The 17,294-nt window shown below is 41.2% G+C and overlaps 1 protein-coding gene across 4 annotated transcripts; it reads left to right on the top strand.

Annotated features, from left to right (window-relative positions):
- Positions 1 to 3,107: 3,107 nt before the first annotated feature.
- c16h14orf180 (chromosome 16 C14orf180 homolog) lies at positions 3,108 to 16,892 on the top strand. 4 transcript variants are annotated; one of them, XM_061744372.1, is made up of 11 exons: positions 3,108 to 3,204; positions 3,321 to 3,570; positions 4,209 to 4,239; positions 7,152 to 7,238; positions 8,629 to 8,752; positions 10,557 to 10,587; positions 10,704 to 10,812; positions 13,141 to 13,304; positions 13,439 to 13,571; positions 13,983 to 14,009; positions 15,378 to 16,892. In XM_061744372.1, the coding sequence occupies exons 2-11, from the start codon at positions 3,418 to 3,420 to the stop codon at positions 15,581 to 15,583; spliced, it is 1,065 nt and encodes a 354-aa protein (XP_061600356.1). In that variant the 5' UTR covers positions 3,108 to 3,204; positions 3,321 to 3,417; the 3' UTR covers positions 15,584 to 16,892. The 4 variants fall into 4 exon arrangements, with proteins under 4 accessions (XP_061600356.1, XP_061600357.1, XP_061600354.1 ...); XM_061744373.1 differs by having other exon boundaries at positions 3,155 to 3,570; positions 8,632 to 8,752; XM_061744370.1 differs by having other exon boundaries at positions 3,155 to 3,570.
- The last annotated feature ends 402 nt before the right edge of the window (positions 16,893 to 17,294 follow it).

Here is a 17,294-nt window from a genome sequence, read left to right as displayed (position 1 = left end):
GATTTGTTTTCAACTCTAGTGAGTGTGAGCATCTGACTTCTGTGACTACAAACCTGTCAGACCACTTTTTGCCCCAAAACAGCTGGAAAAGAATCCAGACTTCCTGGGCTGAGCTTCTATAAGACACAAAACTAACTGAAACTGTGAATAAACATTGCATCTGTTCACTAAGTCATTGAATAACTGGTGTAAGTCACTCACCTGCACAGGAACAGCTTATCTTGTGATCTGCCTGCCAACGCCGTCGACAACAATTCAACGGTTGCACGCAACATGTTCTGTGTTATCTTACAAAAACTATTCTAGTATTGTTAAACAAGAAAATATATCAGATTTTCAGTGCTCAAATACAAGTTGCATAATTTACTTTGTATTTTGAATACAACTATTATAAATACTGCTCATCCTGGTTATTACAGACATGCAAAAAATAAAATACACTCCCCTTTATGGATGCTTTAATTATACACTGGTGACCATATGAGGTCTTAAAATTAAGTGAATACAACCTTATGATGAACAGGATGTTGCATATTATGTGTCATTATTTATCTAATAACCTAAAGTGCAGAAGCAGAGTGAAGAAAAACTAAATCTGATTCATGATTCAATATTTTGTAGAATGACCTTTAGAAGAACAGAATAAAAATAAAATAATCCTTATCAGAGTTCAGTTGCCAGCTTTTCACATTGTTGTGAGTCAGATTTAGCAAAGCTCTGGGTGTCAGATGGCCACATATTTCCCTCTAGAGGACTTTGGTAGAGAGAGAAGTTTGACTCCAGGACTGCAAGGTGCTCGGTCCCCTTCACTCTGACACCTTGGCACAGTTGCTCTGTGCTGATATGCTATGTTAGGTTTTTGATAAATGCAGCACTGCATTATGGGCAAATTTCTTCCCTCTGGTCTCATCTATCCAAAGCACACTGCATTACAAATCTAAGCTGTGCCACCATTTTTTTTAGAAAAAAGATGAAGACACATGGTGTTGCAGCGCTGTAATGCGTTTTTTCTTTCTTTCTTTCTTTTGATGGGTAGCAACAATTGATTCTCTGAAATCATTCATCTGTCTGTCCTCTATGGCGGTGTGTTAACACACACCTGAATCCTCCCTACGAGGAGACGGCTAGAAGAGATTTTAATAATTTAAAAAATATTGCTTTTTGGTGTATTTTTTTAAAACTCATTGGGGATTGTATTTATCTCATTTTAAGACCTCCTAAGAAACAAATTATTTATTTTTATTGAATCCCAATATGTAAAACATATTTGAAACAGATTACACTTTTTTTTTCAATATTCTGTAAACCAGTGTTCTGTGATGTTTAGTTAAAATTTAAAAATATAAAAGACTGTAAATTGGCATCACCAAAATGATTAAAGCTAATTTAAAATGCCGAGGTTTACTGTCCTGCGTAAACTACTGAGGTTAAATGTATGTAAGCGAGGGATGATTTCATTCACACTGCATGCTCTTGCAGAACCTGCTCATCATTAATTTCCATTATTCGGTTGCATTGGCCTCTGAGACTGTGCACTATATTGACTGATCACACTGATGTGTTTCTCTATGAACACAAGGCTAGTAGTCAATATTCCAGTTACAGACGGTTTCCATTATTGCCCTTTAATATAGCAAGAATCAATCAGTATCATGTACACTAATTTAGGATGGCGTCGGATCCACAAAAGTCAGTGATCTGAAAGATCATCTTTAAACTCAGGTGTTAAAAAGCAGACCTAACATGCAACTCTTTGCAAATGTTTATCTGATGTCCAGTTTATAGAAGCAGGACCTGCATCAAGTGGACAGCATTTGTACGAGGGTTTTTTTAAGTACGCTTTCAGCTGAGATCATACCGTAAGATATTTTACTCTTCAGTGAATAAAATTAATGATGATGGTATCGATTCATTGTTTACTAGTTGTTGCAACAGGCTGTTAACATAAAGAAAAGAACGACATCAACATGTTCAGTTTGACTTCCCCCTAAGGAGAAGACAGACAGACCTTTTCATAAGTACCGAACACTAACACTCATCCTGTGGTCCTTCCTCGCATCAGATGGTTACGCTCACTCCTCACTGCATCATGATTCAACCGCATTGACTAGACAGTATAGCGAGCACAGTTACCTGCCAGCGGGGAATGAGGTGGCCTGCATCAGCATAATCGATTTCACAGCTAGACACTGTCCATTCACAATGAGGACGGTTCCTTGATTTCTGCGTCTGACCTTCAAGTGCAACTTTAATGCCTGCTGAACTCCCATCTAACAGCATTTACAACCATTAAATTCCCTTCTCGCTCATTAAGGGGCATCAGTCACTAATGGAGACAGACTCTGCCCATTTGCTTTGTGTTACCTCATTTATTTCTCTCAGCTTCCAGGGTTGTGTCCAAATGGAGTGAAGGTGGCGTACAAGTGCTTGTCTCACAGTCACCACCCATTCATGATCCTCTAGATCATCCGCGCATCAAGTGCCATTGTGATATCTTCTCTTTGCTTCTCCTTTTCCCCAGCTACACAACGGCCCCACATTAATGTTGAATTACCAGAATGTGAAGGGAGGTGAGCAAACATCCTGAGGAGGCAGTCCCCTTGAATAAATATTTGTTTCACTTGTGTTTTCTCTCCCTTGCACCCATAGCAAGAAGGTGTTTGCATCTGCTGCAGAGTTTGCTTTACAGACTATACAACATTTGCTCATGCTGTGATAGCGAAATATGCTCACAGTATTGATACGTGGTACTAAATTCGTATGCGCTCCTCATTTATTAATGAGGAGGACAGTAAAGCTTTAGAGGATTTTCTTTTACACAGCAGATATACATAATGGACTGCTGTGAAGGTTAACAATAGTAGAAAATAAGACCACAGTACAAATTGTTGTTGTGAAGTTCATCTAGATGGACATAAGAGAGCATGTGCCACTGTTTGTTTTTCATCATCAAAGCATTCATCTTTGGAATTTCTCTATGAAGGATTGGAGAAAACCCCACATGCTGGTGGAGCTGCTGAGCGTGATCAGAGCAGGGATTGGCCCAGAGCTCTGCCACTCATTCAGCAAATACTCTCTGACTTCCTCTGTCCTCCTTTCCTGGTGCAGCCGTAGAGGAGGGAGGGGAAAGGATCTTTTCTGTGTGAGTCGCCGGCTCTCCCTCTGCCTGCTCCTTACCACCTGTCCTTGACTGACTGTGCACAGGCGAGACTGAGAAGAAGCTACTCTGCTCACTCACCCTCTGGCATCTTTCCGTCTGTGTTTATGTAACGAGCTTCACCCTTTTTAAATACTTCACTTTGTGGTTGTTTCCCCACCAGCTGTGGTTTTCCGGCGGAGTGTTGAAGGGGAGGAACGTTTGTCTTCGGCCAGAGGAGCTCTGATGGGAGGCAGTGCCGACTCCGGCTGGGACTGGGGATGCTGAACGGAGGGAGGGAGGGCCTGTTTGAGCTGGGACAGCAGCTCCAGCAGCAGGGGGAGTACCAGGCCGCCCTCCACTGCTTCCTCAGCTGCCTGTTGGGACTGACCCACGTGCAGAGCTTCACCTCTCTGCCCAACTGCTTGCACCAGGTGAGCCAGATGGGGACTGAGCACACCCACCATCACACATGTACACACACAAACACGTGAAAGTTCATGCCATGCATTCACAGAATTGGCCATGTCATGTATTTGCAGACACATTTGCACCCTTTCTTCTGTTGACCATCATATATTATCTCACAACACGGGACACAGGTCACATTTAACCTTGATAACTCAAGTCAATAATGTCAAATCTGAGAGATCAGTGCATCTTGTGACTCTGTTTTGACACTGGAAGATGACTTCTGTCCCAGTAGGACTGCTGGTGTGCATGCTGCCAGATGAGGGGCTGCATATAACAGTAATGTACATCAACAGTGTCTTTAAGCTATGTTCTCAAGTGAAGCATTGTATAATCAAAGCAGATTACTTACTGGGATGCTTCCAACAAAGGCATAACTATATTTTTAATCCCTGGAGTAGTGCATGGAGGAATGTTCCTGATGTCAAAACTTTGAAACAAGCAGGCTGATGTTGACCAGACCTCTGGCGCTGCAAGGAGAACACTGTTACTTGTTTTGGTGGTTCATGACATCATGAATGTATACAACTGGGAATTATGTTGGAAATTATCAATTTAACTCTAAACTCATGTCTGTTGGTTGTTTTTTTGTGATTTACAGATTGCTGAACTCTTCATCAGTGAAAAGAATTGTATCCTTTCCGATTAAAAACAAAAGCAGAAGCCATCCGTCTCCCCACTTCTGACGTATACTTTCCCTTTCGTCCAAGCTCGTACAGCAAGCGGCTAACCCTAAAACTAGCTCGCTAGCTACGTGGGTTGAGGACGTAATGGATCATCTGTAGAAGCAGGCGTAGCAAATTCCAGCACAATGGAGGAAATAGACCATTTATAGAAAGCAATGTCAACTCAGGGGGTTGTGAGTGGATGCCTTTTGAGCAAGTTCATAATAACACAATTTCCCAGAATGCCACATGTTCTGTGTCATCTAGGCTGTGTCTGTCTTTTAAGAGGATTTGTTGGCTCTTATCTCTGCACACCAGAGTAGAAGAGCACTAATTAACCTGTATCTGCACCGAGTAGCTGGTGCATCACCACTTCACTGCCACTATAAACTATAGCAGTATAGGACATAGAGATAATAGAAAGGTGTTACGTTTCGGGATATATTACCCCCACAGCTCCTCTCCCCGTCACTGAGACACTCTCGTACTTAACTTGCCTGCTCAGGTTATCCACCTCAGGAAAGCTCTACCTCTCACTGTCCATTTTCCAAAATAGGTCGATTGGCTGAGCGTCACTCCGTCAGCAGCCGTCACAGTCTTCCCTCCCAGCATGAAAGGGCGTCTGCTACCATGACAGGGTTAAATCTTTTGACATTTAGTACAGAGTTACATAAGATCATTAATAATAATCTGCTGTATCATGTCAAATTAGTGTATTAGTGTATATTATGTACGGTTGACTTGCATTTGCTTAACTTTCAAGTGTAACTATGTAGTCATAAAAATGTATTCACGTCATGTGTTTGTCAGTGGAGCATTTCCAAATAATAATCACTGAATAAACTGAAATACAACTTCTTGTAATTATCATATTAATCATATTGTTGTAGCCTGAAATATATGTTGTTGCAGCCACGCTGTTTGCAAAAATGGGAACGAATTGTTTATTCCTGAGCTTTAGATATTTTAATTTTTTTCATGTGCGTCACAAGATCTGCAGGAAAGATTTTGAGATACTTTTGGAACTGTCGTCTAGGGAAAACAGTGAAGGGTCACCCTGTTCAGAATGGATGCAGGATGTGGGAACTATGGAAAATGATGCAGGAGCAGATATGAAAAGCAAAAAGCCTCTGTTTCATACTGCTATACGAGCTGTAGTTCAGATCAATACCCTATGTTAAGTAGGGACTGATGATGGTTGAGGTCATGCAACGGACAGTCGAGGTCTGATACATTGTTGTCAGAGTTGGCAGTATGCACAAGAGGCATTTGTCCAAAGCCAAAAGCTTTTAAAGGCTGCTGAGTTGGTCATCCATATACATTTCTTAGGAAGAATACTGACGCATGAAGAAAGACTACCATTTCCAACTAAGTGGGACATTTAAATAAAAAACAAAAGAGAAGAAAAACTGTTCATATCCTGTTTTTCTGTTTTAAATTGGACATCCAGATGACTGTACATTAAGATAATATCAGATCAAATGTGCCTTTTGTAGATGCCACTGCTAATACAAGTTGTTGCTAAGATGTGTGTACAGTTCAGTGTGTTGATGGGGAGACTGGAGGTTATTCCCATGAGAAGGTTGTGCCATGTTCCTGTTGTTGCATTGTTTTGGTCCAGGTTAGCTAAATATAGCAGGCAGAAGTAGAGCTGTGACCTCTGGTGACGGCTGTTCTCCTCCTCCTCCTCCCTCACAGATGGGTCGTCTCATACGTGTCCCATTCCCAGCTGCTCAGGTGACTCCTAGGATCTGGGGCAAGTTTGACGCATTTCAAAAGCTCCTGAAAAAAAGTTCAAGATTCATTGAAAATATTAAAGCAAAGTTGTCAAGGAGCAATATTTTCCAAGGCACTTTTATTATGAAACATGCTGCTTGTTCATAGCAGGTTGCTATATTTTTTCCTCGCTGCATTGTACATTAAATTATTCACTTGCACATCCACTAAAAGCTTTTCAACTTTCATCTCACCATTCGTCTACATGCTCTGGGATCTGTTGGCACTAATTGGGGGTGCACATTTTTAACCATTGTTCTTTCTATGAGCTTTCTCTTTGACTTATTTTCTCTCTTTATTTTTATTCTTGAAGAATCACATGTTCTGTAAAATTTTATCTGTACTCTTGGTCAGATTTCTTGTTAGATTTGTGGCTTTCGGGATCTGAAAGGGAATCTGGTTTTTCTTGTTTAAAACGTTCCTCAAGGGAGATAAACCGAAATTCTTAACCTTAGTTTGACATATTTAGTTTTATCTATGTCGAAGTTTAATTGACAAATGGTCTCTCACAGCAGTGATGAAAAGTCAAATAGCTCAGATGGAATTTTTACACATGAGAAATCTTATGTTAAGTAGGGCATTTCAACAAGCATGACTGTGTGTATTTTAAGCGCTCTCCATCCCGTTGGTCATTAAACTCACCTGACAAGCATCAATGGTATCTTTTTACAGTGACAAGACCTCAAGCTTCCCAGTATGCTTTATCAGAGTGGGCTATTATTAGCATCCTGAAAATAGATCAGTTTCATGGAAACAAAAATCTGTGCCTCAGATCTACCAAAAAGAATTTATAAAAACATAAAAGTCAAAAACTGGCAATGAAAAAAGACTATGATGAAGTGTACTCTTTGGATACATCTCTGTTTAAACAGTAAATAGCAGTCACCAGCACCAAAACAGTGACACATGTACCCGTGATGTCAGCACTGCAAAGTTCAGACCTCAAGATCAACAATGCGCTTTGGATTATGATGCATTCTGTTTGCCCTGGAGGGTTGCTCCCAAGGGGGGCGGAGGGGGGTAAAACGTGAGAGCTGTTTTTAACTTCAGCAACTGACTAATCCTGTTGACAACTGAGACATATCCTTCACCCATATAAACAGATGGGAAGGCCCTACAGTTCATTCAGGCTGAAAAGATGTTCTACGAAGTGGCACTGATTGAGCTCACCGCTCTCCAGGGGAGCACAGGCAAGTACTTTTCTTTATCCTACCATTGATAAGTTCTTGGAAAATATGTGCGAACACGGAAGCTGGACTACGCAGTGTTGCACTTTGACTTCAAATGTGCTCTTGACTTTTTCTGATATGTGTGTTATAGTTGCATTACTTGGCTATTATTGCATGCACAATGAAGGCAGTGTTTATTTGACACTGTTAATTTCTGCAAATTAGCTGAAGCTTGACTCTTTCAGTTATGTAGGTCAGTTGAATCCGTCACACAAGGGTAACTCAGTACGTTTCTCAAATTAAATAGTTATTTATACAGAAACTCATAAGAATCACAAGGACCCACTTTTTTTTATTAACTTCCGAAACAAAAGAGCTATTGAATCAGTTGAACGGCTGACAGGCTGTTTGCAGGGGGCTGCTCTCCAAAGTGACATGCAACTACAAACACACTTAATAAAGTAAACAGTTAATTAAGTTGTTTGTTTTGTAAATATCAACTCCTTCAGTTGCTAAATCAGGGTGGAATGACATCCCATATTACCCGTCTCCATCTTTGTTTACAATGTTCTTCTGGAGCCTTGAGCGCGCGTTCACCGCAAGGCCACTCATCCATCACCGGCTGCTCCAGACATCTACCTCGTCCTGCCCGTCTACTGCTGAGGCAGCGGTGCAGTGTAGCGTGGGCACCGTGGGGGAGACGGGGGATGGGAACAGACGTAGTAGAAGACAAATGGCACCACTTTTTCATTAGGAGTTGTGTGTCACTACAGAATACTGAAGCTCCTGATTCAGCACTGAATCAGACTGAATGGTAGAGTTCTCCTGGGGCAGAGCTGGCTCTACAGTTGCAGTTTACAAGCTTTTTCTTTTACCCCCATCCACACTGTGTTTCTAAAATGAGCTCCTCTCTATATTTCATCTCTGACAGCTGATGTTATTCTCATTTTTTTACATTTCTGCTCTTCTGTTGGAAAATGAAGGCCTTGCGTGTGGCTTTGATTATTTACATTTACTCATGGATGGCATTGATCAACTGCCAAATTCATTTGCTCGCATACTTTCATATGTGTTGAGTGTTATTGCTGTACACTCCACATGTACGTACTTTCTGTGGTTAGTCACTGTGTGCCTCAGGGCTCTGTGGGCGTGGCAAGTGTGTTGTCTGACTCCCTTATCTGCTCCCTCCTGCCCTTATCTGTGCTCTCTTGTCTCCCGTCCTCAGTTGGCTCCTCTTTACTATTCAGGCTGAAAGTCTGTAACAGCGGCGGACAGACTGAAAGTCAGATACTGAGGCTTTGGGGGCTTTATTTTTCCGGCTCAGAGTGTTGGTAGAGAAGTAGCGGGGAGTGACCTCATTGGCTGTTTAATTGTCCAGCTGGCTGTGACTCCATGCCGTGTGTGTGTGTAGCAGGCCCTCCGGAGGAGGCCACGTTGGGGTCCGCAGGATGGACAACACCAGAGGAACTTTCAGAACAAGCCTCCCAGGCGCAGCACTTGGAACGGCTGGCTCAGCTGTGCATCATGAGCAAACAGTAGGTAAAACTGTGTCCTGCTGACGCTTCGGCTGTGAAGTAATTAATGGGCTGTTAAATGCTGCAAAGGTTTACAGACTCAGCAGACTCATTATGAATACGTTTATTATCATACTATATCATCAAAAAAGTAACCATTTCATTCCTCAAACATCATCCACAACAAAGGGTATTCTTTGCTTTTGTTGTTTCTGTTATTTTTTTCTACATATGATTCATTCACAAAGCTGACAAGAATGATCATCTTTCATATGTAGCAAATCAAAACAGCTAAAACGGTATATCTGAACTATACAGACAGCTTTACTGATGATAATAACCTGAAGATCTTTTTGTTTTGAAAGATTACTTAAATTAATGATTTGGCTCTTATGACTCTGATGAAGGCGAAAGGAATTGCTGAAACATGTAAGGCAATTAAAAAACGTATATATATATATATATATATATATATATATATATATATATATATATATATATATATATATATATATATATATATATATATATATACATATCAAACTTTCCCACAAATCCAAGACTTTTTGGACAGAGTTGAATTTCCTTGGCAACATTGAGCAAAGAGATACTGTGCTCTGCTTGAGTGTCGGAGGAGGAACACTTTATCTGGATCTGCTGTCTCCTGTTGCAGGGGTGCTTTGTAAGGGACATGGCATTCCCCATTTTCTGCAATTGTAGTCATTGTTGGGATAAAGTCATTTAACATTGTTATACGGGAGGTTGACAGAGGTGGGAATGTTCGCTTGGCGGAGAGCTGCTATTAACATGAGGGGCATACAGTTAATTAAATGAGATGGTACTGATTGAACATGGCTGTATCCAGAGGATCAGGTTTCTCACTTAAATAAAGATAAGCAGGAATTTGATTCTGCTGTTTTCTTGCTGATTTTAGAAATGCAACCTGCTAAGGCTATACAACTTTATTAGCAAGAAGTGTCCTCTTAGAGTTGATAGGTAGAACTCCAAGACCCCCTCACTGTCTCGATTTTAGACCTTAATCTATGCAGACAAGAAGTAGTACCACATCCTGAATGTTGCAGGAAGTAATTTAAGGCCAGAGGATGACTTTTCTGTCTTTAAAAATCATATGTTATCTAACCTTTTGAAGCAGCACAAACTGATACCCAGCTATAATAATTGAAGAAAAGGGGCGGTTTGGGGGCGTGAAGCTGATAGTTTTCCGAGTAAACAGGGCTTGCTCTAGATCTGGAGGCACGTGTGAGGCTGTGAGGGTGATGAGTGTCCATGACTGCCTCAGGGGCCAATGTGAGTGGAACAGCTGGCAGGTCTTCAGCGAAACACATCATGTTTGCCTAGCTTATCGTGACACAGAAGAGCTCTGGAGGGGCACAGGACAGAGCACAAACCCGCAAACACCATGCTTCTGTAATTCACCCTGCACGATAGACAGTGGCAGTGCTGGCAGAACTAGACAGTTTCCACTTCCTCCACGAGGCGCTTGCGTGCCCAAGGTCCTTGTTGTCTGTGTCCAATCAGGGCACACAGGTGTTCAGATTTGTCATGCTATTGTGCTCCAAGCAGGGAAACTGATACGCTCAGCTTACAATGACAGCACAGCCTTCTACATCTTGATCAGAGGGAGGCATTGTTGTTTTGTTTGGAAATGTATTCAAATGAAAGAAAAACATGCAGATATATATCATTTTATGATTAAAGCCGGGGTTTTTTTCTTTCAGAAAGTGTGAAATATCATAGTCCAGACCAAAAAGAAAAGGTACTCTACTTATCTAATCGTGTCAATCTCTTTCTCTCTTTATGTCAGACCTCATCTTGCTCTTGAATACAGTGGAAAGGTATGCATATTTACTATCTCATTATTGTTTTTTGTTCCCCTGCAGATCTGTAATGAAAAGCAAACCTAAGGACTCTTGTGTGAGTTTTAAATTCAATCTTTGTCTCTGCTGTTTAGGCTACAAAGATTCACCAGAGGGCCTTCGGTAATGACCATCCAATTACAGCCAGAAGTCTGGAGCTCATGGCAACTGTCTATGCTGAGATCGGCAAGACTGAATATTCAGGTAAACACTCACCTGCAATGTTAATGTGTCCCAAGGCAAACACTGCTATCGTCTCTGGAAACATTATTATAACCTGGTAGCCAGTGAATAACAAACATGGTTGTGTGTGGCTCCGGAAACAACTGGAAAACAGTTTTCATCAGGGTGGAGAGGCGGCTCTACCTTAGGAAGCACACGACGCCTGAGGGGGCGATGTAAAAACACTTAACTAAGCCTTTACAGCATTTCATCCCGTAATGTTAAACTGATTAATGCATAGCAGTTGTTTTAGTTGCAAGAATGGCTTTATGCAGAGCATACAAGGGGAAAAGTAGCGTTGTGACAGTTTGAGGCCATGGTCTTGTTGTGCAGTGAGCATGCTTGGCTTGCACTTACAGGGACAACACTCTGCTGAACTCTCTCATCTGAACTATATATTTTATTTTATTTATTTATTTATTTTTGTGTATTGCTGTGCTGTTAAAAAAAAAAAGAATATATAGAAACCCGCCCTGTTGTTGAGTCAGCGCTCAGAGGCAGCGGTGCTGAACACGAGCAGCGGCTACATGCAGCTGTAAATACTGCAGTATGGATCCCATAAAGGGAAAAGTTTACAACATCCCCCTCTTGCTCATCTCAGTGCAGCTTAGACACAATTGCAGAAACTCTTAAAGTCAGCAGAGTGAATTTGCAGTGGCAGAGTGGATCACACAGGTCTTTTATGTGACCTTTCATTTTATATTGCACTCAGCAGAGTCCTCTTTGACCTAAAACGAGATGCTTCAACAGAGGCATGTTTGAATGTTTACAGCTCAAGTCGTCCAGACCTACCTTTGACCCTAAATTAGGTCACTTACCCTCCCTCTGCTGATAAACTGGGCTTCTGCTGTACGTGCATGTATTTGTAACATTCTGAAACTTGTCTGAACAAATTTATATGTGAACCTGGACCTTATTTTGACTCATACTAAACTCACTTACATGTCTAATAAAATCTGTGATTATTTACACAGCGGGCTCCAAAAAGCATAATTCTAGATCAATTTTCCTTTAATTCTTAGTAAAGTTCTCATTAAAACAAAATCTCAACCCTGAGGGTTATATAAAGGTTTCATGAAACATTTTACTTTTGCAGCTTTTTTTTCTTCCCAATTTTTCATTATGTAATGGATGTCTGCTGATGTCACCATATCTGGTTATTGATCTGTTAGAGGCCTAACCCTGTACTGGTCCACAACCTCAGTGTCTTACCTGAATTCAAAATAATCTATAATAGCAGTGTGGAAAGCATATCAGCAATCCAATAACAGTGAATAAAGCTGGCACAATGTCAACATGATTTTTAGACTGGAAACTTGGATGTTTAGAGATAATATATCCTAAATAGTAATTATTTAGTACTATGCACAGTGTTAATTTTTCAGTGATCATTTGTGGTTTTATTCAGTATCCTTTAGACAAACTGAACGAATGCGCTCTATGTCTGCCTGTCTGCTTTGATATAAGCTTGTCTGTCTTTCAATAACCAAGACCAGAATGACTCATACACTGGTTAAGTCACCTATGTGTCATCTGATGGAACAACTCATCAGACCAAGTTCACAGATATGAACAGCAGCATGACGTCAGGCTTTAAGATAACAAAAATAGAGGCATGTTGACAGTTGCTCATAATGTTTTGAGCAGCTTTTATTTAAGAACTGAGATCAGAATTTGATCAGTTTGATCATCAGAATGTGTTTTTGAAGTCCCTGAATAGCCAATATTTCAGCTCAGAGGAATAATTGTGACCAAGGAAAAAAGACTTTGCTCAGGACAGTTAAGTAGCGTATTAAGGCCACTCTGCTACTGCCAACACCTCACCTGCTGTCAAAACAAACTATATGACTCCCTGGCAAGTATTCCTGGCCTCATTTACACCAGCACATACAATATAAACACCTACACTTAGATGCTGCTCCCACTAAACCTAAATGTGCAGCAAATAAACAGACACACAGGTAAATGGCTGTTATAAGAGCTGGAGAACATGTTTATGTTTGATAACCTTTTTCCTAGATTATACACACTTACAGCTCTCTGGAAGGATCATTAAGGATTAATTACATAGTTTTTAATGTTGCATAGATTATTCATATACCCAATTTAGATTTGTGTTTCAAATTGGATTCACGCTCCTTTTAAGAGCAGCCAGTATGCTTAAGGGTTAACATAGTGGCATCCTTTCTTTGGAATATTTGCATACTTCACTTTGTGTGTCTAAGTTCAACTGGCTGTTTGTACTGACTGCAGTGTGAAGCAGCTCAAGATCTCTGCTCATGCACTCTGTTGTCATGGTCATCTTGCTAGACTCTTTGGACCAGTGTGTGTCTGCACTGTCCAAACGTTTCGCCGCCGCAGAGTCGCTCAGAGACGATGTCAACTGTCTTCCTCATTCCAACCGGGAAAAACACTCAGAGGTACGCAACAGGAATAATGGCCACCACCACCAGGAGGACACGCTTAAACCTACGGTAGGGAAAATAAAAGCAGTGTTATTCTGCATGTGAGTGAATTTATTTGTAAAAGATCATTGCCTTCCTGGCTTTTTTAAGTGTTTTCTCTATGATCCTATGAGTACACTCAATTTAAATCACATCTAACGTAGGTGACTAGTATCAAGGTTCCCACATCCATTCTGAAGAGGCCGAGTCCCAGCTATGGATCAGACGCTGAGCCCAACCACAGACGGAAAGGCGAGCGGAGGGTTCGATTCAGGGAGCCAGAGAACACAGTACACGGTAAGAAAACATGCAACAGTCTGCAAACTCAATTGGATTTGTTTGAACTTTTTCACGGAACATCTTTCTCAAATATTAGCTGCTACATTTTACAACTGAACCCCCCAAACCATGCAAATCAGCAGTGTATCATAGACAGAAATGTTAAAACATCCTGAGATTGCGTCGTAAACTGGTCTACATTGGGGATTCTGTTCCTTTTAAAATAATGTAATGCCTTAAGAGTCGAAACAGGAGAAAGTGATTTACTATTCACAATTAATTATGTATGCAAATGAGGCTCCATGGAGTCTGTTCCAGAGAGATAGTGGGGGCTGTGAGGGTGTAGCAGCTGGAGTGTACACTAGCTGCTGTACATCACAAAAGCTGGCTCCTGTTGACTTACTGGCCTCTTCTCCGTCGCATTCACAGAAATTCCTTACTGCAACTGTTTAGGTGGTAAGTCTGTCTGAAACAATCACTCGTTAATGTGCATGAAGGCGCATCAACAGCACTGCAATCTTTAGTAGCAAAGAGCCTGTTGGGACTAAGGCTGCGTCCCAATACTCCTCCTCGCCCTCGTTTTCTTCACTAACCCTAACTTTTGCGCGTTCCTGTGAAGGTAGTGGTGTCCCAATTCCTCTTTTCACCAAGGGGGAGGGGGCATAACGAGGGCTAGGGGCTGAGAATTGCCCCTTCAAATCGAGGGATTTCAGATGCTCACTTGGCGAGCGAGGGGGTATGAAAATTTCCCAGAATGCTTTTGCCGTAGGCTCTGCGTCGATTTGACTCGCCGACCGAAGGCAAACAGGCAGACTCGTCTCAGAGAAATACAGAGAAATAATCCTGTGACTCGTCAGATTTGTTTTGGATGTTTCTGATATAATAGTCTTCAGAAACCACAAAGTAATCCAGCTGTTATCTGGGTAATTTACACACTTTCAGATAAAGTTGCGGAAGATCACGCCAGAATAAAGGGATTTATGGTTCCGCGTTACACCAACGCAGAGCCTACGCCGTAAGGTCTGCGTCGATGTACGCGGCGACGCGCGCCGTACGCCGTACCCTACGCCGTAGGCTCTGCGTCGATTTAACGCGGACCCAAACTCCGGAGCCGGCAGACAGAAATCTCTAAATTTCGGAGCAAATTTCTTAACAGGCGTAGCTACAACTGTTAGATTTCATCTATTAAACCAACATCTTCCTAAATGATTTATTTCAGCCAGCATAATTCTCAAAAGAGCTGCGTCCCGGGAGAGAGTTTCTCTCCCGGGACGACGCAGCAGCTTGACCCGGCGGACACGTCTGTTTTCGGGCTGTGAGCTGAGGCTGCTCCCCGGGGGCGGCGGCTCTTCTCATCTCCGAAAACATCGGGTCAAATTTCTTAACAGGCGTTATTTGGATAAACTGAGCCCCGGTTGCGGATCTTAAGGTTACCTTTATGCCTGAAAAAATATTAAAACTTAATAAAGTGCCATATTAACAGTGCTACAGCTGAAATTAAAACAGCTTTTAACTGTGTGTGGGAAAGCATCACGTTAAAAGATTTAGTTATGTGTACGTTAAATGTTAGCTTACAGGTTGACCTTTTAAGCCCATCACTGTCACTCCCTTTTTAATAAAGTTATAGGCACATGCTTCATAGTTTTTTTGTGACAAGCCCTCGCTCAACTACTATAATACACTATTTAATCAGTTGAAATGTCACTAAAACAGTTTTCACCTAAGATTATTTTTATCGTCAAGTCAAAAGGGAAGTAAGATCTGTGCATCTGACAATTTGAATGATCATCATTTGCTAAACAAATCTCCTCTTCCTTTGTGCAGCGTATGAGACGACAGCATCACGCCCCCACCTTGCCCTGTTCACCTGCCTCTTCCTGCTGATGTCGTGCCTGGGTGTGGCCATGTACTGCACAGACCGTCGGCGCCCACAGCGAGTGTGCGAGGAGCTGGAAGCCGTTCTGGCTGTGTACTTGCTCCACATGAAGCAGCTTCTGTGGGGCTGCTGGATATGGCTGACCATGCAGTGACTGTGACCGACCACAGGTGGCGACATGGAGCCTCCTTTCTGTTTTTTTTTCTCTTTTTTTTTTTAAAGGGGGGGTTATTGTTGTTTATTTCTTTTTGTTTGTTTGTTTGTTTGTTTTTATATATCTTTAAAGGTGCCTAGGCCTACAAACACCTCAGCCATTTGGCAAGGCTCTGAACACTGTCTGTGGTCTTGCACCACGTCCACGGTGAAAAGGTGAACATGTCTAATTCTAGAAATATGTAGCTTCCATGTCTGTATGTAAATACAGTACGTACTACGGTGGGGGGCATGGCACTCCATATTTATAGCCACATATAAAGCTCACATAAGCACCACAACCATGTAATTATTCAGCTCATGTCACAGTCTATTGCCTGTGAGAGGATGTTTCCAAGGAATGCAAATATTTATTTTGTTACAGTCTATGATTTGTGTATATTAGATATTACACAGAAGTGAATGTGTATATATGGCTCAACATACAAAGGACCATCACTATCAGTATTTAGCCTTGTAATTGCATGTAAAAGAATGTGAAAATGTTTGGAAAAGGCTTCGACTGGCACAGCGCACATCTACAAAGAGGAGAGAATTAATGATCAGTGGGAAGGTAAAATGCAGACCTGCGTCACTACTTAAGACTGTCTGGTCATCCAGGTGGATGGATAATTCCTAGTTACACTGAGGAGAAAATCTGCAGCACAATATTATCTATCGTCATAGAGAATATACCTAAACTGAATGAATGCTACTGCTTTTAACAGTCTCCCTCTTTGTAACTGCTCGAATCCCCCCTAAAAAAACCTTTATCTACATGTTATATATTCTTATATACTGTATTTCTGCATCTACGCTACAATCCAGCTTTCAGTTATTTGAAATTTTTTAACTTTTTTTTACTTGTTGCATTTCTATTAAAATAATATCCAGGTTTTAATTGTGATGTCAAATTCCCATATATTGTTGGATGAGTGTATGGGTGGGTATAACAAATATTTGAAATACTTTTTTTTTGTAAGCTAACAACCTTGTATCAGGTTCAATGCAATATGAGGCCAAACACAGAAATATAACAGAACCAGATACTGTATGAGCCCCTTTATCAAATGCAGTGCATGAAATTCAAGCAGCCAAACCATCACACAAAAGATTTAAATGACTCAAAGGGGCAAACTGATTTGCACACCTCTCACGATGAGCAGTATCACAACTCGCATAGTTTATAAACATCACTCTCAAAATTTCGAGTTTCAGGGAACTCAAAAGGAAACGTTATTTGGATGGTGGAGATTTCACCGTTGAATGTGAGTCAAAAGAAAGAAACACCTGTAATGTCAAACAAAAAATGTTACTGGCAATAATAACCAGTAAGATCATGTCCTTTTTTATGCACACTTAGCTGATTTCACTGCTGTCCAAACATTTATGGTCACTTTGAAAGAAGTGCCTTTATGGAGGGCTTTCTTAGTTCCTACCGTTTTATGATTTCAAGTGTTTTGAATAAAACTGTCATTGCCTATCGATGTCAAGCAGTTTACTTGCTTTCTTTGTACCATTAAGTGACAGTGGGATGTAACGCAACAGGGAGAGTGATGCGTGCAGGCGTATCTGTATGTCACAGTAGTACAGTTCAGTGTTTTGTAGCCCATAAAGTGTAAAGAAGTAGCCTGAGTTAGTAAATGGCACATAAAACAGCCTGCTCCTTTCAT

The sequence above is a fragment of the Cololabis saira genome, chromosome 16 (genome assembly GCF_033807715.1).
Source record: "Cololabis saira isolate AMF1-May2022 chromosome 16, fColSai1.1, whole genome shotgun sequence".
In the NCBI taxonomy this organism is placed as follows: Eukaryota; Metazoa; Chordata; class Actinopteri; order Beloniformes; family Belonidae; genus Cololabis; species Cololabis saira.
This window is presented reverse-complemented; position numbering and strand designations above follow the sequence as displayed.